Source organism: Capra hircus, chromosome 16 (genome assembly GCF_001704415.2).
Source record: "Capra hircus breed San Clemente chromosome 16, ASM170441v1, whole genome shotgun sequence".
NCBI classification, from domain to species: domain Eukaryota; kingdom Metazoa; phylum Chordata; class Mammalia; order Artiodactyla; family Bovidae; genus Capra; species Capra hircus.
The window spans coordinates 4,836,132-4,861,092 of record NC_030823.1 but is presented as its reverse complement, the minus strand read 5'-3'; the positions used below and the strand labels follow the sequence as shown (position 1 = coordinate 4,861,092).

At 37.8% G+C, this 24,961-nt stretch overlaps 1 protein-coding gene across 5 annotated transcripts in view; it reads right to left on the bottom strand.

Annotated features, from left to right (window-relative positions):
• The window catches only part of CR2 (complement C3d receptor 2), a 49,407-nt gene continuing 24,446 nt past the window's right edge, over positions 1-24,961 (bottom strand). For 2 of the 5 annotated variants that reach the window (XM_013970056.2, XM_018060118.1), the window contains 17 exons: positions 24,480-24,579; positions 24,183-24,265; positions 23,108-23,515; positions 21,477-21,653; positions 21,297-21,387; positions 20,943-21,019; positions 16,116-16,523; positions 15,567-15,743; positions 15,405-15,492; positions 14,968-15,050; positions 13,581-13,973; positions 12,360-12,545; positions 11,074-11,262; positions 10,086-10,109; positions 8,086-8,161; positions 3,422-3,527; positions 1-728 (listed from right to left, as the gene is read on the bottom strand). In XM_013970056.2, coding sequence (XP_013825510.2) covers positions 3,437-3,527; positions 8,086-8,161; positions 10,086-10,109; positions 11,074-11,262; positions 12,360-12,545; positions 13,581-13,973; positions 14,968-15,050; positions 15,405-15,492; positions 15,567-15,743; positions 16,116-16,523; positions 20,943-21,019; positions 21,297-21,387; positions 21,477-21,653; positions 23,108-23,515; positions 24,183-24,265; positions 24,480-24,579 — 2,651 coding nt within the window. In that variant the 3' untranslated portion in view covers positions 1-728; positions 3,422-3,436. Of the gene's footprint in view, positions 729-3,421; positions 3,528-8,085; positions 8,162-10,085; positions 10,110-10,136; positions 10,223-11,073; positions 11,263-12,359; positions 12,546-13,580; positions 13,974-14,967; positions 15,051-15,404; positions 15,493-15,566; positions 15,744-16,115; positions 16,524-20,942; positions 21,020-21,296; positions 21,388-21,476; positions 21,654-23,107; positions 23,516-24,182; positions 24,266-24,479; positions 24,580-24,961 lie in introns of those variants that run through there. The other 3 variants (XM_005690449.3, XM_018060119.1, XM_013970057.2) reach the window with 2 other exon arrangements.

Genomic DNA, 24,961 nt, shown 5'->3' with positions numbered 1-24,961 from the left:
TTTTTTAAGGTAACATTTATTTGAATGACTAATATATATATTATCAAATGACATTTTACAAACAACTATAGTTTCTTCAGAGTGAAAGCTTCAGAATTGCAACTTGATGCCCATAATTTTTAAAAAGATGTGCAAACTGGAGTTACTGAGTGATTATAGAAAGGCAAAATATATTTGATGAGAAAAATTCAAATCAAGTGGAAATAAAAGTGAGATGTTTAACTAAATCAGAGAAAGGTGCTCTTATTAAAATAAAAACAGGCTTCCCAACAAATGTATGCCTATCATAACCATAGGATATGCTTTATACTTTGCTTAAATAATTAAAACCACACTATAAGTAAAAGTATATGGTAACAGTAAGTACACTGATTGCAGTATATATGTCTAGTTTCTTTCTAGACACAAGGAAAGCTCTTTTTAGTTCCTTTCTTAAAAATGTAACACTATTTCAGAGATATGTAACTATTTATAGCCATAGCCTGTCTCCAGGTACATCACAGGTGAGACTTCAAAAAGTCCTTGAAATGCACATGGCGGTGAAACTGGGCTCTCATCTTTACCATCATCAAGCAGCTGTTCTTTGTTCTGCTTGAGACTGATATCATATAGGAGTTAAATCTTATGAAACAGTATCGCTGATGTTGAGACCATACTAATCCACTTGTTGATAGTAGAATGGTTTCTTTCCAACTGATGTTCAGTAGGGTTTCAAGCAGTGAGGCATACTGAAATAGATTAATTTATATTTAGGAGACAGCATGAACAGCAGTGATGCAACTCAAAGTTTAAATGTGAGTGTTAACCTTATCTCTATATATACCAATTACAAGTGCTATAAACAATGGAGCATCATTCAATTAAATGGTCCATCATATTACATGAAGCAAACAAATAATAACTAAATTTTGCATTGATAGATATGAATGAAAATAAATGAGGAAGAAATTAAAACAATGGTCTCCTACTAACTTACTCAAATATTCATTCAACAAACATTTACATGATAGCTTTACTTTGGGCCCCTAGGGCTTTGGTTTCAGAGATCTCTCCCATCCTCTTCTTCTCTTTTTCTGCAACTCATCAGCAACAAGGAATCTTTTCTTCCTCAACTGCCACAGCAGTTTTTCTGTGTCTAGTTTATGGCAGTTAATGTTACACTATGATATGTATATGTCTTATTTTTCTGACTAAAATAAGTTCCAAGAGGGAAGAGGTGGTATCTTCATTTTATATTTTATAACTCACATAGGAGAGAGCAGCTTGAAGTCATATTTGAGCTTGAATTCTACCTTTGTCAGTTACTGACCCCGAGTCTTTGGTCAAGAGAATTTTTTCTCCCTGGTTTTATCACCGAGGATATTATATGCCCACTCAGGTATTACCTTGGAATAATGCACACCTTTTAAAGTTGCAGTGAAGGCTAAACGAGACAAGGCATGAAAGAGCCTTCACATAAGGCCTGGGCTTAGCAAACCTTCAACTGTTCACCCCCATTTTCTCCTGGAAACCTCAGGGGGCTCTTCATGTTGCCTGTCAACCTTTCTGTACTCCCTACCATTCAGGCTTCACCTATCATGGTGACAAATTAATACCTTCTCCGCAAGTCTTTAGCATCTCCTTTTCTAATCTCCCTGTCAGCTGGCCATTTGCTTTTTATTCACTGAGAAAACAGAGGTGTCAGAAGAGAACTTCTACATGTGTTTTCCTAATCACATCTCCCCACCTGCCTTCATCTGCTCCCGCATGTTCTGCCTTTCCTGTTACTAAGGCTGGGCTCCTGTCTAAGGTCTACCTCCTGCTTGAACACTAGATCCCATTCCTCCTAACTTAGGATATTGCTCCCACAGTTTTCCCTTTTCTTTCCCTGTCATATCCTTCCTTCCCCCTAGATCATTCTCTTCAGCTTATAGGAATAGCAGCTATTTCTCCATTCTTACAAATATGTCCCTTTGCTTCTTATCCTTGCCATTACTCAACTTATCTACTCCTCTCTATAGAAAAAATCCTTGAAAGAGAAATCTCCAATTTGTCTCCTTTCATTCTCTCTTAAACTCACTTCTGTCAATTCCAATGTGCTTCTTTACCTCTATACCAAAACTGTTCTTGGCAAGATTACCAGCAAATCTTATGCTAAACCCAGGTCAGTTTTCACATTGATGTTACTTGATCTATCAGCACATTCGACAGTGTCTGTCGCTCCCTCCTCCTTAACGTTCTCTCTTCGCATGACTCCTGGAACACCACACTCTGGGATTCCCTCCTGTATCAGAGCAGCTTCTATGCTTCTGTGTCAGCTCCTTCCCACTCCATAACTCCTAGTGTTGAAGGAGCTAGGGCTCAGCATTTGGACCCATCTTCTTCCTTTGCCTATCTCACTCCCTGTATTGACCTTACTCAGTTTCATTATTCTATAAATCTATCCACTGACAAGACCTAACTTTGTATCCCAAGTCTGGTCCTATTCCTAAAATGTTGAGTTGTACATCCAGCTATCTTTTTAGCACCTGTATGTGGATATCTATTAGATATCTTACATTTAACAGATATCCAAAGTGAACTGCTCATGTTTCTCTCCGGTCCTGATTTCATTCTCAGTTGTCTTAATTAACAGCAATTCTATACTTCAAGCTGCTCAGGCCAAAACCTCCAGGCATCATCATTGACTTCTCCCTTTCTCTCATACCCTGATACAAACTGTCAGCAAATTCGACTGTCACTGTCTCAAAAATGTATGAAGAATCTGACCTCTCCTCACCAGGCTGGTAGTAGCCATTCACAACTTATTAGAGTTTTGTGATAGCGTCCACATGGAGGCCCCATCTTTCACCCCTGGCACCTACACTCTCGTCTTGGTGCAGCAGTTAAAGTGATCATTTGCTTCCCTGTTTAAAATCCTTCAATGATTCTCATCTCAGAACAAACACCAAGTTCATTACAATGACCTAGCATACCCTATAGGGCCAACAATCTTCACCCTCCTCCCCGTGTGTGCCTCCAATGCAGCAGAAACCTACCACCTTCTATGGTCTTCGTGCTCACTGTTCTTTCTTCTTCTACAAGGCTGAGTCCTTGCTTCACACTAGTCTTTGCTGAACTGTCATTTTCTTAGTGAGGATTTCCCTTCTAACTCTCCTTCCCTATCTAGCCCCTTTTCTGGTTTATTTTTTCTCACAATATTTATTGATTGATTGATTCTTATGTTGCTATTTATTTAAATATTTGTTGAATAGATGAATAAATTTAAAAAAACGGGGACATGAGTCAGCAGTGTGAAGTAAGTAAACAGATTCTATGCATAATTATTAAAGACCTATGCAACAGACCCATATATATTTAGTACTATGCTTATTGATAAATATAAATTGAAAGAAATTTTGACATAGAAATTAATAAAAATATTTAAAACTTCATTAGATACCAGTTTGTCTTCTGATTAGTTTGCTGGGCTGTATGGGTCAGCAGAGTATATGTCTAGTGCTTCTAAATGAACATCTTCTTTATGGTTTGTATTTGTGTAGTAATTGCTAAATGGAAAAACAAAAAAGGAAAGAAAAAATAAATTCTTTATTCACTGGCCAAGATTACTATAAAGGTGTAACAGTTGTTTCCCTTTTTGCAATTCTCAACACATGGTAAGTACTTTTTATGAATGATTTCATTTTATTGTCTTAACTAACTTATGGAGTAATCACTAGAATCCCCATTTTTTGAAAAGACCCATAAAAATAATTTGCTAAGATACTAAGTGTCCAAATCAAAAGTTTACATTGGGCAGCTTTATCCAGCTCTTTTAATGACTAATAATTAGGACTCCCAGATTGAAAAAAATTATAAAGAAGCTTTCACTTTATAATATGATCATAAACTTACCTTTGGAGGACCAATCTTCCAATCTAACTTAAAAAGTAATTTTTTTATATTTTATGTTTAATTCAAAATACTTATATAATCATGCAGCACTAAAAGTTTTAAATGACTTTTAAGACATTTTTACTTTTTTCTTTCAAAGCACATGTACTCTGCTGTGCTTCTAAAACATTTTGTCAAAATTAGCAAAAGACAATAAAATGTGATTGTACTATCATGCAGAACTCTGAGATAAAATAATACAAAATTACTAGAGAAGAAAGACTACCACTAAGGGTACTTACACCTTGCCACTCACTATCACATTTAAGAGGTCAATTTACATATTTAGCAGGAAGATACATTAAAATTATTACAAAAGATAATTTTTAGGTTAATATGAGATTTAGGTTTTATTGAAGCATCTTTAGAAGGCAAGCAGAATAACATAGTCTCTTCTTCACGTGTTTGAATAACTTCAAAATATTTAATTTTGTTAGTAGACATTGATTTTTAAATGATCCATTACTCATCTTACTTACGAAAAGTATTTAAGGCAGTTCAAATGTCTGTATTAAGTATAAGAAACTAAACCGAAGTCAGTTAGAAAATGAAAATGAAACGAGTAATGCTTAGGAGTTTAATTTAACATATATGTTTAGTTCATAATCAACTGAGGCTCTTATGTATAGTGTTTGATATAAAAGTTATGTTAATAACTTTGTTAATAACTTTAATAATCAGATAGGAATAGTACAAATTATTTGAGCTTATAGGTGTTCCCAAAGTTTACAAATTTTCCTACACAGGTAATGCTCTGATAGCAAACTTTATAAAAGGAAGGAAGGAGATAGAGACCACCTTTTCTATTTATTTAAATGTCTTTTTAAATTACTCTTGACTAAAATTATGTTCTAACTTCCTGTGAGAAAAGCCGTGCAAATGGCATCTCTATGTTTGTTTCCTTGAGACCTTTAATTCTCCTGAATTCTATGAAGCCATTTTCTCCCAACTTCCTTTCCTCCTACTTCTGACAGTTCCTTCCCCCTCTTGCCTTTTAAGTATTACTGTTATTCTTAGACCTGTTTTCATCCTTGTTCTAATCTTCTATTTTCTTTGGTACCAAGGCTACAATTGTGATTTAAACATCATCTACCTGAGTCCAGGCCTCTCTCTTGAGTCCTGGAAGAGGGTGCCTAGAAGTAGTCGATCAGAACTGCACCATTTCCCCCCACAAACCTGCCCCTCTCTGTTTTTGGTGAACCATTGGATCCATCCAGTGGCACCCACTTGATTCATACTTTGTGTCCCCTTCTTCCCACATTTAGCAATTCACTAAACCTTGAAATACTGATTGAATGAAGGAGGAGAAGGGGACAACAGAGGATGAGATGGTTGGATGGCATCACCGACTCGATGGACATGAGTTTGAGTAAGCTCCGGGAGCTGGTGATGAACAGGGAGGCCTGGTGTGCTGCAGTCCATGGGATCTCAAAGGGTCAGACATGACTGAGCGACTGAACTGACTGAACTGAAATCCTGAAAAGCCTATTGTCTTCATAGCGAAAATATTTCCTTTTAAGGTTTTTTTTGGACGTGGACCATTTTAAAAGTCTTTATTGAGTTTATTACAATATTGCTTCTGTTTTATGTTTTGATTTTTTGGTCAGCAGGCACGTGGAATATTAGTTCCTAACCGGGTATTGAACATATACCCCTGCATTGGAAGGTGAAGTTTTAACCACTGGACCACCAGGGAAGCTCTTAAAGATAGTTCCTACATCTATTGCATCCTCTTGATCCTCACCACTGCTGCTTTGGTTGACAACTCAGTACTGTCCCTTTTTAAAAAACCAAAAATCTGAACATATTGTTTCTTTGCTTAAGATTCTACAGGGTAAACACCAGCTCTTTGTCGTAGCATACAAGGCTTTTGATGATCTAACTTTCAGACCATCTTTCCCCAAGACTGTTAAACATCAGTCCCATGAGATGTTAAAGGCATTTTATGAGAAAAAAGTTCAGCAGCCCAACTTGTCTGAGAGACTCATTTTTGAAAAATTAAATAGGCTTCTTTAATGTAAAACCTTTGCCTGGAGAATCTCAGGGATGGGGGAGCCTGATGGGCTGCCTTCTATGGAGTCGCATAGAGTCAGACACGCCTGAAGCAACTTAGCAGCAGCAGCAGCAGCAGCAGCAGCAGTGTAGGACCTTAATTAGACTCATAGTCATTGTGAATCCTCATGAGAAAAACGTAGCATGAAGTATTTCCCAATCTTATTTGTTCATAGAACACCATTACCCCTGAAATCATTCACAAAACAAAGTTTATGTAATAAACTCTGATAAACACTACTGCCTAAAGTACCTCTCAACTGTAGACCCTTGCCAGACCTATTGTGCTTAGGCCCTTCCAGGCTTAGAATAAACTATTCAGGTTCAAATATGCCATTATTACATAATTTCAATGCTACCCCCTTCATGTCTGATGCCTACTCTAGGCATTACAGAACTGAGAACAGTGCAGTCAGATCATTTAGATAGATCCAAGTGGTGTGGCTTGTTAAAGTAATTTTGCTGCGGTTTGTGGGTGACATGTTTATGGTAACATGATTTGGTCATGCCCCACTGGAAGTTATTTGAGATTTGGTAAGACTTTACCTGATTATCCTCCCTATCACTAGCATTTATTGATCCTTAAGAACCTGGTCACACAGAACATTCCTTGGTTGATAACTGATGATATCATTTGCTAAAAGTGTATCCTTTGTACCTATCAGAATATTCTGCAATTTCCATAAGATTTTATGTATCAGAGGGGATCTTTTATGTCACTTAAACCTATGCTAACTTCAACTTCAATGTTTCCCAGGCATGTCAATTTCTTACATAGTTCTTACAATATGTGATGGAAAGACAAGTACCTGGGTCTTTACTCAAACTGCACCTTCTACTTGGAATACTTTTCTCTACTTGTCTGTGAGGCATACTTACAACATCTTCTCCACTATGAAAGCTTTTCTGATCAAAATTCCTAAGTACTGACCATTTGATTGCATCCCCACCAAACATCACATAACCTACTCTGGCAATAATACTTTATGGATAGAAATTTTTTTTAATAATAAATTTAAAATAAAATGAAAAAGTACATCTAATTTATGGATGATAAAACATAATATAGCAAAATGTAGAAACCTAGTAGTATATTTAAATAGTCATGAAAACAACAATTGAGTTGTCTAAAGATTGCTTAAACAAATAGAAAGGCCTAGTATGTTTCTGTATGAGAAAGCATTACAGAAAATGTGCCAATTCTCAAAGGTTAACCTATAGACCTAAATGTAATCGCAACATATCTGTCTTTAGAAAATGACAGATCATCTAAAACTCCTATAAGAACAAACAGAAGAAAGAGGAAAATCTTTAAAAACTATAAGGAGGGGATTCTTGCCTTGTTAGAAGTTATAATATCAGAAAATTATACTATTTGAATGTAAAGTGGTTTGTGATAGAAAAATAGGCACATCAACGAAACAATAAAAAAAGAGTCCAGAAATACAATATATCCAGATACATTAATTATTTGATATATGATCAAGTTGGAACTAACTTTCTGGAAAACCATTTGGCAATATTAACTAAGCATCTAAATGTTCATACACTTATTCCTAGAATTCTAGGAATCTAAGCTAAGGAAATACGGAGATGTAGAAAAAATTTCTTTAGGTTTTTCTTGTTTTTATTTATTATGAAAATAAATGTGGAAGCAGCTTAAAATCTATACAATATAGATACATATTACAGAAATATATGCAATCAAATTGGTAAAAATAAAATGTGATTTAAATATAAAAATAGGCTAAATGAAAATAAAAAATTAAGGTGGGAGACTATAAGGCCAATATTGCAGTTTAAAAAAAAAAGAAAGAAGAAAATAATCATATAGGCAAATGCCAAATATCAGCAGTTTTTATGCCTGGGACTTTTTCCTATTTTTTAGATTTTTTATTATGTATAAATAAATATAATCTTATCTGTATAAATATCATTCAAATGAAAATAATGCTTGCTATCTTTTAAGTTCTTACAGAAAGGATATTCTGTTTAACACAGATACCTATTCCAGTTATCACATTGCAGTATTTATTTCATTTACCTTGTGCTTCTGTGTTTAGTTTCAGGAAAGAAGTCAAAATCTTTTGTGCATTTTTGTCAAGCAGGCATCAAACTTACCGTTCTCTGTGTTTTAATATCATGCGTAAGGTGACAACACCCAAGCAGAAAAGAGCTATTACCCCTGCAGAAAAACCTAAAATACAAAACAAAGTATTAAATGATAGAAAAATGCAACCTACATTGTTTTGAAGTGATTGTGGGGCCTGTTCCTAGTGGTGGGAAAAATGTTATGTGACTTTTTTGCTTATTCTTCTTCAGCCATACAGATACTAAATTCCGAAATAGTTGTATGTGGGCTTACGTTTTGGATTTAATCGAGTTCATATTTATTCTAAAGCACCAAGCATTTGACAACAAGGTTCAAGTCAAGTTTAGGTTCAGCTTTTCTGTTCTTTTCAGTTTTATTAGTAATATTTTTGTCACTGGAGTGAAATTAGAAGCTCAGGACACCAGGATTCCATGACTTTTCATACATCACTTAACTCTCAGTTGTGAAATATATTTTGCCACTGCAGAATAAACGAGTCTGTTTTGATAGTGACCAAATCATGCAAAAGACCAATAGTTAAACGAAACTTTTATGTGTGGTGCTCAGTAGCTCAGTCATGCCGTACTCTTTGCGACCCCATGGACTGTGAGGTACTTCTGTCATAGAATTCTCCAAGCAAGAATACTGAAGTGGGTTGTTATTTCCTTCAGGGTATCTTCCCAACCGAGAGATTGACCTCACATCTCTTGCATCTTCTGCACTGACAAATGAATTCTTTACCTCTGTACTATATGGGAAGCCCAAACTTTTAGTAAACCTAAACTTTTGAACTAAAAACTGGGAGTAGCTGATCAAGTCATTTGTTTCATCCTATCCAAAAGTGACAGTTTGTGATGTGAAGTGCACATTAAAAGAGCCTTAGAACACTTAAAAAAATACAATTTCTCATGAGTTCAAATGAAGAAACTTAACAGGCAGGATACAGGGCTTCCCTGGTGACTCGGATGGTAAAGAATCTGCCTGCAATGCAAGAAACCTGGGTTGGATCCCTGGGTTAGGAAGATCCCCTGGGGAAGGGAATGGCAACTCACTCTAGTATTCTTGCCTGGAGAATTCCATGGACACAGGAGCCTGGTGTACTACAGTCCATAGGGTCGCAAAGAGTTTGACATGACTGAGTGACTAAGCACAGCACATATCAGTTTTGTTCAGTCGCTCAGTCATGTCTGACTTTTTGCTACCCCATGGACTGCAGTACTCAAGACTTCCCTGTCCATCACCAACTCCTGGAGCTTACTCAAAGTCATATCCATTGAGTTGGTGATGCCATCCAACCATCTCATCTTCAGTTGCCCCCTTCTCCTCCTGCCTTCAGTCATTCCCAGCATCAGAGTCTTTTCAAATGAGTCAGTTCTTCACATCAGGTGGCCAAAGGATTGGAGTTTCAGATTCAGCACCAGTCCTTCCAATGAATATTCAGGACTGATTTCCTTTAGGATGTACTGGTTGGGTCTCCTTGCTGTCCAAGGGACTCAAGAGTCTTCTCCAACACCACAGTTCAAAAGCATCAATTCTTTGGCACTCAGCTTTCTTTAGAGTCCAACTCTCACATTCATACATGACTACTGGAAAACCAAAGCTTTGGCTAGACATACCTTTGTTGGCAATGTAATGTCCCTGCTTTTTAATATGCTGTCTAGGTTGGTCATAATTTTTCTTCCAGAGAGCAAACATGTTTTAACTTCATGGCTGCAGTCACCATCTGCAGTGACTTTGGAGCCCCCCAAAATAAAGTCTATCATTGTTTCCATTGTTTCCCCATCTATTTGCCATGAAGTGATGGGACCAGATGCCATGATCTTAGTTTTCTGAATGTTGAGCTTTAAGCCAACTTTTTCACTCTCCTCTTTCACTTTCATCAAGAGGCTCTTTAGTTCTTCACTTTCTGCCTTAAGGGTGGTGTCATCTGCTTAGCTGAGTTTACTAATATTTCTCCAGGCCCTCAAATTTTACATACATTGTATAAATTACCATTAGAAGTTTTATTTTAGAATTTAAGAAAACTTACCGGCAATAAGAGGAGCAAGTGAACCTAAGGAAAATACAAAATCATGAAAACATTAGTCTAGTTGTATGGCTCCACGTAGCTCCAAATACCGTGAATGTCTCAGAAATTAACACTCAGATCCCTCTTCTTTAAGTCTACTTAAAAAGATGTATCAGAACATTGAATTATACCCAATTTTTCTTCATTTTTTATGTAACAACTTCATTGGCCTTTAACATTTTTTCCACTTTAAGGTGAGGTAGTTCACTCATAAAAAAAAAACAAACAAACAATAAACAACTTTATAATCAGGGATTTCTCAGATCAGAATGGAAACAGCCGTTACAACAGTTTAGTTAGCATATTTTTGGAGGTCCCTGTCATATCAGTAAGCACTTATAAATCAAGATTCAGTAATAGCAGAAGTCTCGGGAGCAACTTCTTTCAAAATACAGTCTGTCTTTTGTATCTGTGGATTCAGCCAACCACTAATCAAAAAATATTTGAAAAAGTAAAATATTCCAGGAAGTTCCAAAAAGCAAAGCTCACGCTGTGAGCCCAGCATCTATTTACATAGCATTTACATTGCATTGGGTATTATAAATAATATAGAAATGATTTCAAGTATATGGGAGGATGTGAACAGATTATATGCAAATACTATGCCATTTTACATAAGGGACTTGAGAATCTGCAGATTTTTTAATCTAAGGGGGTCCTAGAACCAATTCCCCTGAGGATACCAAAAGACCACTGTATAAGGCTGTGAGTTTTGCACCTTTTAAATCAGGGCTCCTCTCTCTTTATATTCTTTCTTTACTTTCCCAATCTTCAGAAAGTCTCACTTTTACTACAATAGACCATTGACTTCAAATTCTTATGTTACTATACCACTGATCACAAACCTATATCAATTTAAACACAGGAGTCCCTAAAATTGAGGGATAACCCTCTGTCTCTTCTTTTCAGTGAAACAAGTAGAAGCTGCAGAGAAGCTGTTTGCACTTACTGGGTGATTTGCAAACAGCCAAGGGAGGGTTCCATCGGTGATCTTCCTGACACTGGCTCTGGGGACTGCCTTCTAGGGTATACCCGTCTTCACATGCTAAAGTGACAACAGCTCCATATTGATACATTCTTCCAGGCTCCAGCCCATTCTGGATTCCATTTAGATGTTCTGGGAAGCTACAGTTCACCTCTGAAATTAAAGGAATCTAATTGAATCTGTGTCATATTTTGACCTTTAACTAAGAATGGAGATACTGCCCTTCATGGAAAGATTTATGAAACCTATTTATTCTATTCTCAGTTAGTAAAACTTCACTGAAATAACACAAAATTGTATCCTAAGCATAGACTTTTAGTGTCAGCCATCTACCTCAATAACACCCTGGTTATCAAATAACTTTCTTTCTTGTGCTTTAGTCTCTAAACCAATAATGAATAATTTTTGTGGCTTCTTAGAGAAATGATGCAGGATGAATGAGTGATGTTAAGACTTCTGAATTATTTCCTCAACTTCTACTCTTGTTCTCCAACTCTTCTTAGATGTGAATGCTTCCTCTTTTCTTCTCTTGTCTTCTCAGTGTAGTGGCCAATAGTGTGAGATTTGGGATTTGAACCTAACTCTAGGGCTTTCAAGTTGTTTGACTCTGTATAAGTTATAACTCTCTCCATTCTACTAGGACCTCATCGATAGTACAGGAATAATGACACCAGTCTCACATGGTTCCCATGAGGATTAAATGACAGAAGGCATGCAAAGTGCTCTGTGCCCTAAGTGCTCAACTAATATTTAGTATTAACTCACCACTCATATTTCATATGCACTATTTATGATAGTAAAAATGACATTCTGAAACTTTGACAAGTATATCCATAATCCTACCACCACTTACAGGGAAATATGCTCAAAGAATTATTTTTTAGGAGTATTTTGTCAAATGCACACTTATAACTAACCACAGTGCACATTTAATCTGTATTAGTTGTTTAATCTACATAAATTGTAGCTGTTTAATCTACATAAAGACTTCATCTTTCCATATTTAAATGACTACATATATGATAGCTCATATAGACTAGGCCTTCAGCCATTTTCTTTATTTCACAATATTTAGATTATTTCATCTATTAATCCAATTAAATACATTTAAATACATTAATTAAATGTATTTAATTAAATGATCCAATCAATGCATCTATTTGGCTATTTTAAGTTGAAAGTACTTAACTGAAAATATCTACTTGGGACAAATTTTATTTTAAAAATAAGAAAACAAATAGAGAACACACCTTTACAATATGGGGCAGGTCGGTTCCAGGTTCCTTCATGTGTGCAAAGAAGGAGTGCCTCTCCCACAAGCAGGTAGCCTTGGTTGCAGCTGTACATGATTGACATTCCAGGAGAAAATCGAGTTATGTCTCCACCAGTATGATTTCCATGGGAGATCGCAAGTGGACGTTGACAGCCTAAGAAAGCTTAGACATCGATATGAAAGGATTTTTAATTTAGTACAGAGGAACACATAGCCAATACTCTCTGTAGTTGATAACAATACGGAAAGAAGGCAGGCAACAAGCCAACTGATCAGTATCCAAAAATACTCATTCCACCCAAACCAAGCAGTACAGGACAGATTTTTGCATTTCCTACTTATACCATATATGATCTGAAAGCAAATGTCAAAAGTAAGATAATGAAACATCAGTGGTTGCAGCCTACAATTGTAATCTATCAAAGAACAGTAATCTTTTCTTTTTAAATGGTAGAAAGACTGTAGTCAACTGTCACACCTTCAAATATCTACAGGCACGAGGAAGTGATGCCAAGTTATAGAGCACCTATCTTTCTAAAAGTGGCAGCCAATACCTAATTCAAGCTACTGGTATCTTGCAGGAAAGCAAAGGGGATCTTCACTGTATCACAGATTCACAGTTTATCTTGGGCAGTAGCGATGGGTCTCACTTAAAATAAGACTGCTGTGCTAGACAAAAATAAACAGTTCTGAATTCAGTTCTTGGTTGCCAGTTGGCATTCTCTGTTGCAGATAGCCACTGACAGGGATAAAACTACCAATGACAACTAAAATTACAAGACAATTAAGTGGGTTTTAAGGCTAGCTCCATTCTCCAGAATACTCAAATGTCTCTTTCTGGCTGATAGCACAGCCTTAAATAGGAAATTATCAATCAATGTTACTGCCAAACATTTGCTGAAAAAGGTATGTGCATTTTTGCCATTCTAAACTAATAAAAATAATAAATTTGGAAGATCCCTTAAATTTAGAAGTTAACCATTATCCTTTCATGTACCTTTTGTCAACATGCTTGGAAAGAAAAGGGAAAACAAAACACGGGCTGAGAAAATAAGACAAGCAAGTATTTTGTAAAAATAACATGGTTACCTAAGCTTTTAACTTGCCTTTCTATAGGTGAAATGACAAGCGCACATTCAAAACCCCTTTTTAAAAATTATATGTAACACCCCATATTTTATTCCTTAAAATATCTTACCCTTTTTGATGCAAGTTGGTACACCTGGCACCCATTTGTTGTTGGTATGGCATCTAATCAAGTGACTGCCATTCATGATGAAGCCAGGATTGCAGGCAATATGTAATATGTCATTGTGGGAATATGAAGAATAAGTTTTATTTAGCTTGTGTCCATGCATGACTTCTGGGTTAGGGCAGTGAGTCACAGGACGAGATTTTATGCACCGCGGGGCAGGTCCACTCCAAGATCCATTTCCTTTAGAATCAATTATGCACCGTATACTTTTCTCTCCCAAGAGATCAAATCCTTGATCACATTCATAAGAGACTTCATTTCCATATCGAAAGCCTCCTGGCAGCACACCCCTGTGCTTCCCATTATTAATCCTTGGTGGATCCTTACAGTTGATAACTGCAGAAGAGAACAGGAAATTCTACTTCAGCTGGTACACCATAGTGGACAGTCTTCATTCAGATACAAATGTAACTATGCAACTGTGTGTACTGCACATAGCTATAAAGTTGTTTTCTGGAGGAGGAAATGTCAATCCACTTAATTCTTGCCTGGAAAACTCCATGAACAGAAGAGCCTGGCAGGCTACATTCCATGAGGTTGCAAAGTGCTAGACATGGCTGAGTAACTGAGCACACATAAAGTTATTTAAATTTTAGATGCTGGATCATGCTTTCTTTAAAAAAACTTTATTGAATTTTTTGACTCTGTGAATAATACATACTCATTCCAAAATAATTCATAAAATAAAGTATAAATATAGACAAAGGAATAAATACAGCTATGTTTCCATGAAATAAATAGTTTATATTGTTATTTTTTTTTATTTTTAGCAATAGACAGGCCTACTGCAAATACAGTCATTCCTCAGCACCCACAAGGGACTGATTCCAGGGTCCTCCATCAGTACCAAATTCCAAGGAGACTTAAGCTCTTTATGTAAAATGGCATAGTGTTAGCATTTAACTTATGCACAGCCTCCTATATATTTTAATCACCTCTAGATGACTTACAATACTGAATACAACATAAATGCTATCTAAATATTTACAAATACAATGTAAATGCTAAGTAAATAGTACCCAGAACATAGCAAATTCAAGTTTAGCTTTTCGAAACTTTCAGGATTTAAAAAATATATATTATATATATATATATATATTATTTACAGTTGGTTGACACAAAGTTATGAAGCCTGCAAATACAGAGGGTCAACTGTATTCATTTCCTACTTGACAATTTTGTTTCCCACTGCCAGTACTACCTAAATACTAAAACATGTTTTATATAAACTAAGCTAAAACACATACACTGCTGAGGCATAGATTAGCTCTACAGTGACCTATCCTTTTTACCTCTCTACAATCCCATGGACTTTTTTTTTTTAACTTACTTTCACAAACTGGAATCTTTTGGAACCAAACCCTATTTTCATCATCTTGACATTTCTGATAAGTGTAATTCTTCATCCGGTACCTAGAGAGAGATTATAATACATTTTCTCTTCTTAAAAATCACATCTCTGAAACCTAGCCTCCTCAAATCACTAATATAAAGATACTTCTAAATGGGAAATTTGGCACAGAGGAGTCAAAAGTCTTGGCCCTTCAAGTAAGAAAGCTGCTTTAGACTTAGGGTGCTCCCAGCAAAGACATTTCCACGTCAAGAAAGGACTGAAAAGTTAGAGATGGTAGTTAGACCTTTATAACCTCACATCCTCTGTTAATGTGACAACGAAGAACCTTAAAAGGTAGTCACCAGGACAAATTGAGGCTAGAATTAATGCACAAAGCAAGATGGAGGCCCTTTATGAGAATGAATCTTACTAACCCATCTTGGCAAGATGTATTAGCTGGTACCACGGGTGAACCAACTGGAGGTTTTTGAACATCTTCTCCCAGAGGTTGACATTGTGCTTCTAGAGGAGCAAAGTTGAAATTACTTATATGTGCTTGATATAAAAAAGAAAGACAGCTCAGGAACTGAAAATACCTTCACACCGAGGGACAGACGGACTCCAGTTTCCTGAAGGCATACAATGAATGGATCTGTTTCCCACAAGCAAGTAACCAAGGTCACAGGTGTAGTCTACAGTCATCCCAGAGACAAAGAGGACCCTATTTCCACCTGTATGCCAACCATGGTGGAGCCCAGAGGGTGGCTGACAGCCTGGAGAGAAAACTTCCCACATAAATATGAACAAAAACTAAAGAACACTAAGTACACAACATTTGACAATAGACAATCTGAAACTTTTAAGCAAAAGAGCAAGCCCTTATTCATTACTGAGTGTTTCCTTCTCTTTTGAAGGAAACTGGCACCTTAAAAACAGATCCTCTGAACTATCTACCCTGACTATATCCCAAATCCAAGGGAGCATTTGCGTAAAGAACATATACAACACGAATACACTGTTTTAATACAGAATAGGATGGTAATCTATGCCCCTTTGCTTTTTCCCACAACTCTAGCTTTGGGTGGGAGGTAACAAACAAGAATAAACAAATAAATACCTCTGTTTTTTCTCCACTTGATTTTTACCTTTTTCACAAACTGGTATTTCAGGATCCCAGGTGTTATTGGCTTTGCAACGAACCTGACGGCTGCCCCTCAAAATAAATCCATCATCACACTTGAATACCACACTGTCATTGTAGAAATATGGAGCTTCCTTTCCAGATATCTTGTATCCATTTGCAATACGGACATGTGAGCACTGAACAGCAGGGAGGGAGAGTTTGCAGAGGGGAGCAGGGCCACTCCAGATGCCTGTCCCTTGATCATTGCTTACACAACGAATTGTGCTCTCCCCAATGAGGTTGTACTTCACTCCTCTCTCTGGCCCAGGGTAACATGTGTAAGTGACTGTAGTTCCGTACAGGACATCTTCTGAAGAGCTGCCTGAGTGTGCTCCACTGTGGATAACAGGAGGTGGTGGGCAGGTGATGTCTGGAGGGAGGAAAACTTATGCTGCAATTCTGTGTCAGCATTAAACACCAAAGAAAAGGAATGAAGCTGATTCTCAATCTTTTATCAGGTTTCCTAGAGAATATGGGTGAGATATGATTATGTTTTGTGTCAAAACTCATCATGTATGTAAAATTCAATTTAAAAGATTTCATTGAAAAAAATCTTTGCAATGTGTTAAAAAATGTATATAAATATCATATTGTGACTAAAGTCAGATAGCAAATTATTAAGAAAAGGATTCTTTTTATAACAACCAATAGGTCAATAGGCAGACAGAATGAAAATCACAGTCACAGAAAACTAACCAAACTGATCACAGGGACCATAACCTGTCTAACTCAGTGAAACTATGAGCCATGCCAGGTGGGCCACCCAGGACAGATGGGTCATGGTGCCGAGTGATGACATAATGCGGTCCACTTGAGAAGGAAATGGCAAACCACTTCAGTATTTTGTCTTTGAGAACCCCATGAACAGTATGAAAAGGCAAAAAGATATGACACTTGACCTCCTCAAGTTGGTAGGTGCCCAATATGCTAATGGAGAAGAATTGTAAGTAAAAAAAAATAAAATAAAATAAAACTCCAGACTTCACAGAAACAAAAAACAAAAAAAAAAAAAAAAAAAAGAAGAAGAAGAAGAAAGAAAGAAAGAATGAAGAGACAGAGCCAAAGTGAAAACAATGTCCAGTTGGGGATGTGACTGATGATGGAAGTACAGTCTGATGCTGTAAAGAACAATATTGCATAGCAACCTGGAATGTTAAGTCCACAAATCAAGGTAAATTGGACATGGTCAAACGAGATGACATGAATGAACATCAACTGTTAAGGAATCAGTGAACTAAAATGGACTGGAATGGGAGAATTTAGTCCAGATGACCAATATATCTATTACTGTGGAAAAGAATCCCTTAAAAGAAATGGAGTTGCCCTCAAAGTTTACAAAACAGTCTAAAATGCAGTACTTGGGTGCAATCTCAAAAATGACAGGATGATCTCTCTTCATTTCCAAGGCAAACAATTCAATATCACAGTAATCCAAGTCTATACACCAACCACTAATGCCGAAGAAGCTGAAGCTGAATGGTTCTAGGATGATCTCCAAGACCCTCTAGAACTAACACCCAAAAAAGATATTCTTTTCATCACAGGGGATTGGAATACAAAAGTATGAAGTCAAGAGATACCTGGAACAACAGGAAAGTTTGGCCTTGGAGTACAAAACAAAGGAAGGCAAAGGCTAACAGAGTTTTGCCAAGAGAATGAACTGGTCGTAGCAAATATCTTTTTCCAACAACACAAGAGATGACTCTATACATGGACTTCACCAGATGGTCAATACCAAAATCAGATTGATTATATTCTTTCCAGGAGAAGATGGAAAAGCTCTATACAATCAGCAAAAAAACATGACTGGGAGCTGACTGTGGCTCAGATCATGAATTCTTTATGGCAAAATTTGGACTTAAATTGAAGAAAGTAGAGAAAACCACTAGACCTTCAGGTAAGACCAAAATTAAATCTCCTCTGATTGTACAGTGGAAGTGACAAATAGATTCAAGTGATTAGATCTGATAGAAAAGGTGCCTGAAGAACTATAGACAGAAGCTCATGACATTGTACAGGAGGCAGTGATTAAGACCATCTGAAAGAAAAAGAAATGCAAAAAGTCAAAATGGTTTCCTGAGGAGGCCTTACAAATAGCTAAGAAAAGAAGAGAAGTGAAAGGCAAAGGAGATAAAGAAAGATATACCCATCTGAATGCAGAGTTCCAAAGAATAGCAAAAAGATATAAGAAAGCCTTTTTTAGTGATCATTGCAAAGAAATAGAGGAAAACAATAGAATGGGAAGAAACTAGAGATCTCTTCAAGAACATTTAAGATACCAAGGGAACATATCCTGCAAAGATGGACACAATAAAGGACAGAAGTTGTATAGACCTAACAGAAGCAGAAGATATTAAGAAGAGGTGGCAAGAATACACAGAAAAGTTATACAAAAAAGATCTTCAAGACTCAGACAGTGATGATCCTGTGATCACTCACCTGTCGTCAGACATCCTAGAGTGCAAATTCAAGTGGGCATTAGGAAGCATCACTGCAAACAAAGCTAGTGGAGATGATGGAACTCCAGCTGAGCTATTTCAGATCCTAAAGACGGTGCTATGAAAGTGCGGCACTCAATATTCCAGCAAATTTGGAAAACTCAGCAGTGACCTCGAGAATGGAAAAAGTCACTTTTCATTCCAATCCCAAAGAAAGGCAATGCCAAAGTAGGTTCACACTACCACACAAATGTTCACCCGCTAGTAAAGTAATACTCAAAATTCTCCAAACTAAGCTTCAACAGTACTGAACCAAGAACTTCCAGGTGTTCAAGCTGGATTTAGAAAAGGCAGAGGAACCAGAGATCAAATTTACAAAATCCGTTGGACTGTAGAAAAACAAGAGAGTTCCAGAAGAACATCTACTTCTGCTTAATAAAGAAGCCAAAGCCTATGCCAAAGCCTTTGACTATGTAGATCACAACAAACTGTGGGAAATTCTTAAAGAGATGGGAACCCCAGACAACCTTACCTGTCTCCTGAGAAATCTATATGCGGGTCAAGAAGTAACAGTTAGAACCAGATATGGAACAATGGACTGGTTCCAAATTGGGAAAGGAGTACATAAAGTCTATATATTGTCACCCTGCTTGTTTAACTTATATGCAGAGTACATCATGCAAAATGCTGGGCTGGATGAAACACAAGCTGGAATCAAGATTGCCAGGAGAAATATCAATAACCTAAGATAAGCAGATGACATCACCCTTATGGCAGAAAGTGAAGAGGAAGTAAAGAGCCTCTTGATGAAAGTGAAAGAAGAGAGTGAAAACGCTGGCCTAAAACTCAACATTCAAGAAATGAAAATCATGGCATCTGGTCCCATCACTTCATGGCAAACAAATGGAGAAACAATGCAGGGAGAGACTTTATTTTCCTGGGCTCCAAATTTACTGAAGATGGTAACAACAGCCATGAAATTAAAATTCACTTGTTCCTTGGAAGAAAAAGTATAACCAACCTAGATAGCATATTAAAAAGCAGAAACATTACTTTGCCAAAAAAGTCCTTCTAGTCAAAGCTAGAGGGCTATGAGTGCTTCCCTCATAGCTCAGTTGGTAAAGAATCTGTCTGCAATGCAGAAGACCCAGGTTCAATACCTGGGTCAGGAAGGTACCCTGGAGAATGAAATGGCAACCCACTCCAGTATTCTTGCCTGGAGAATCCCATGGACAGAGGAGCCTGGCAGGCTGCAGTCCATGTGGTCACAAGATCGGACATGACTGGGCGACTAAAGAGAGAGAGAGCGAGTCACAGCTATAGTTTTTCCAGTAGTTATGTGTGGATGTGAGAGTTGGAGCATAAAGAAAGCTGAGCATCCAAGAATTGATGCTTTTGAACTGTGGTGTTGGAGAAGACTCTTTTGAGTCCTTTGATCCTGCAAAGAGATCAAATCAGTCCATCCTAAAGGAAATCAGTCTTGAATATTCATACTTTGGGCACCTGATGCAAACAACTGACTCATTGGAAAAGACCCTGATGCTGGAAGGACTGAAGTCAGAAGGAGAAGGGGGCACCAGAGGATGAGATGGTTGGTTGGTATCACCTGTGTGATGGACATGTGTTTGAGCAAACTCCGGGAGTTGGAGATGGACAGGGAAGCTTGGTGTGCTGTAGTCCATGGAGTCGCAAAGAGTCAGATATGACTTAGTACTGAACTGAACTGAATAGGTCAATAAACAGCACAGCAGAATAGAATTAAGGTTTTTTGAGATGGTATATCTTTGTGTTGCAATGGTATGGTAGGTTAGCCAAGAATTTTTATTGTTTATTGAACGTCTACTTTTTGATAGGCAATGTTCTCATCCTTAATGTAGGGATAGTAGCATTTAATTATAACAGCTTTGAGGTTTGCAATCTTATGGCAACATTACAGATAAGAGGCACGAGTTCAGAGAAGTTACATAAATTGCCCCAGGTCAATAAGTAGAGATAGAATCTGAGTTCAGATCCCATTTCGGTCCTCTTTCTCTCCACTAAGCTAGTATACCCAGAATTAAGGATGATGGTTCATACACTTATTGACCTCATTACTCTTATTCTCCTAAATCACATAAGAGAATCAGTAACTAAATGCATTCACATTAAGTGATTGCTATCCTTTGAGTAAAAAGAGGAGGCCACAGAAAGCAAAACTGTGCAACTATAACTATTGACAGAGAAAAGAATGGAATCTAATATTTGTAATCCCATAACATGCCTAAAACAGACCTCACAGGAAGCTAGATCCTCTGTTATTCATATTCATTGATCTCACATTATTCTAGATCCTCTGTCATTTTTCTACTCACCTTTACAAAGACGAATTTCCATAAACCAAGGAAATGTGCCTCGACACTGCTGATAAACACTTTCACCCAGTCGGTACCTAGGGACAAAGAGTCAAGACATTTTGTCATCTGTGGGCTATTAGCCTAAGCAAGAGCTATTGGCTCAATAGCACATATTACTCTCAGGACAGGCCACTATAGGAACAAAAATGTAGCCACCATGAACACAACCCATCCACTGAACAGCATAATTTCCATTAATGGAAAAACAGAGTGATCAGCATGTCCACAAACCCATGAAGAAGGTCTTTGAGATAAACTCTTAACACAGGGCTTGCAGTGTACCTAGTGTAGTCTGAGATAGTCCTCACTTACCCTTCATCACAAGAAGAGTTAACATCTGGTCTAATAAATTGATTCTTGGGTTTTTTAAAGACTTGCTTTCCAACAGGTTCACATTCTGCCGCTAAGGAAAAACAGGAGAATGAGAAATCAACTGAAGGCCATCTCAAAACCAAAAAAAAAAAAAAAAAATCAAAATTCAGAGCCTAGCACCTTTGCATATGGGAGCAGTGGGTATCCACACTCCATCAGGGGTACAACGTATGGATTCTTCTCCCACCAGCACATAGCCAGGGTCACAGCTGTATCTTATGGATGTCCCAGGGTCAAAGCGAACCCTGTGTCTATCTTCCTTTTGCCCATTGAGGATTTTAGGAGGGGCTTGACAATCTAAAAGGAAGGCAGAGAATTTTTCTTATGTAAACAACAGAAAAAACTGAGCCAAATATATTGATATCAATGCTACAATTCCATTCTGGTGGCAGTGTACAGTACAGCTGCAATCTTGCAGCCGGTTTTGGATAACTTTAGATCAGCGGTTATCTTTTTTTTCTTTCTTTCTGCTTTTAGACTGCTGTAGATTGTTTTCCATTCCAACTGAGTGCTCCAACTCATTTGCTATCTCTTCCTGTCTTAAGGAATCCTCTTGTATGCTTCTAACGGGAGATTCTGATCTATCTGTAGGGTGGGATTTTGCTGAAGTCTCTTTTAAGAAATCACTGTTAAGACAAGCAAACATTTTCCCCCATGTTTTTTTTTTTCTTTCTTTCTTTCTTTTTTTTTTTTTTTTCTTTAAAGAAATGGACAATTTAGTGATCACTAATGTTTTTCCGCCAAGGATACTTCCACAAAATGAATGGCAGACAGTGTTTTAAACGGCTTCTGTATAACTTATATTCACTATATTTGATATGGGTGGGCTTCCTTGATAGCTCAGCTGGTAAAGAATCCACCTGCAAATACAGGAGAACATGGTTCGATCTCTGGGTTGGGAAGATCCCCTGAAGAAGGGATGGGCTACCCACTCCTGTATTCTTGGGCTTCCCTGGTGGTTCAGATGGTAAAGAATCTGCCTGCAAGGTGGGAAGATCTCAATCCAGGGATGGGGAAACAATGGAAACAGTGACAGACTTTATTTTCTTGGACTCCAAAATTGCTGCCGATGGTGACTGCAGCCATGTAATTAAAAGACACTTGCTTCTTGAAATAAAACCTATGACCAACCTAGACAACATATTAAAAAGCAGAGACATTACTTTGCCGACAAGGGTCTGTATAGTCAAAGCTATGGTTTTTCCAGTAGTCACGTATGGATGTGAGAGCCAGACCATAAAGAAAGCGGAGCGCCAAAGAATTGATGCTTTTGGACTGTGGTGTTGGAGAAGATTCTTGAGAATCCCTTGGACTGCAAGGAGATCCAACCAGTCAATCCTAAAGGAAATCAGCCCTGAATGTTCATTGGAAGGACTGATACTGAAGCTCCAATACTTTGGCCACCTGATGTGAACAACTAACTCATTGGAAAAGACCCTGATGCTGGGAAAGATTGAAGACAGGAGGAGAAGGGGTTGACAGAGGATGAGATGGATGGATGTCATCACTGACTCGATGGACATAAGTTCGAGCAAGCTCTTCGAGTTGGTGATGGACAGGGAGGCCTGGTGTGATGCAGTCCGTGGGGGTCACAAAGAGTCAGACATGACTGAGTGATTGAACTGAACTGATTCTTGGTATAATTGAGGGGACTGGAAGCTGGAAAAGGTCCTGCTGAAGTCCATAACACCTTCTCTAATGTTTCTAAAGAAGGAATCAGTAGCATTTATTCTGAACATTGGAATACCCACCCTTTTCACAGACTGGTACTGAGGGTTCCCATGTGCCTTGGGCATTACATCGGACTGCCCTGCTACCCTTCATGGTAAAGCCAAATATGCAAGCAAATACCACAGTGTCATTATAGGAATATTGATCTCTCTGCCCAGATGATATTTGGCCTCTTGGGATCTGAGGAGGTGGACACCGAACCTCAGAAACAGAAAGTTCACAGCGTGGGGCAGGTCCACTCCAGGTCCCAGTCTTCTGACTATCAGTGGTACAACGGATAGTTCTCTCCCCAACGAGGATGAAGTTCACTCCTTTCTCTGGGCCCGGGTCACAAGTGTAACTGACTGTCCTTCCATATCGAAAGATCACTGAAGAGGTGCCTGTATGTCTTCCGTTGAGTATAGGAGGAGGTGATGGACAAAGAATTTCTAGAAAATTAGAGAAAGAGTTGATAAGATTACAGCTGTACTATCAACAAAGAATGTCTCTGGTGTTTCTAGATGCCACTCTCACATCCTGGGTTCAGGGACAATAGTGTTTGAATCTGTAATGAATCTGCCAAAGCAGCTATAGCAAAATAATTCAGAAAGTATGATCTAAAATTTTGTTCCTGAATATATCTACTTTGCTGATCCTTTTATTTATTTTACCAAGTATATAATCTTATGTGCATGGCCTGGATGGCAACTGTACATAGCTTTCAGAGAAAAAAATGCTCAAGAACCTTATTTTACCTGAGTAAGCAAAGGATAAAGAGATAATACAAGGATGCTTCAGTGAAGAATATATCCCTTAAAATCTAAAGATCTCTTCACAGCCTGTGCAAGTCAGTGAAACTTTGAGCCATGCTGTTCAGGGCCACCCAAGAAGGATGGTCATGATGGAGAATTCTGAAAAAATGTGATCCACTGGAGAAGGAAATGGCAAACTACTTCAGTACTCCTACCTTGAGAACCCCGTGAACAGTATAAAAAGATTCTGTAAGATCCTGTATAGTAACAACTGGACAAAAAACTTTCAGTTAAGCTGAGAATGAAGTGTCTTGCTGAACCTCTGGCCAAGGAGCAAGTTACAAACTACAGTTGCCTAACTTACCTTCACATGCTGGCATCTTGGTCCAAAAAGTACGCTGTTCAACAATTACACACTGACTAGAAAGTGGTCCTTGTAACCGATACCTGGAGACAAAGGGAGGTCATTCAGAATGATTAGGCAAATGAAAGCCTCTATTAAAAATCCAAGATAAATTCACTTAATTTGTGGGCACTAACTTCTTTTTATCAGCATTATCTCACAACCTCAAGCTGTCCATCAACCCTCATAGTTTCACAGTTCACACCATGCACACATAAGTCAAATGAATGAAATCCCATTGAGCCTCTGGACACTCACCCTTCATTACAGGAAAAGTTCACAGTTGCACCAACCCCAAAACTTGTGGGCCTCTTTATCTGCCCATTGAGAAATGATCGTGGAGGTTCACACTGTGCCTCTAAGAAAGCAAGCCAAAGATGAGCAAAATATGGCAAGTAACCTAATAGCCCAATTTTTTAATATAAATTTATTTATTTTAATTGGAGGTTAATTACTTTACAATATTGTATTGGTTTTGCCATATATCAACATGAATCTGCCACAGGTATACACATGTTCCCCATCCTGAACCCCCCTCCCTCCTCCCTCCCCATACCATCCCTCTGGGTCATCTCAGTGCACCAGCCCCAACCATCCAGTATCATGCACCGAACCTGGACTGGCGATTCGTTTCATATATGATATTATACATTTTTCAATGTCATTCTCTCAAATCATCCCACCTTCTCCCTCTCCCACAGAGTCCAAAAGATTGTTCCATACGTCTGTGTCTCTTTTGC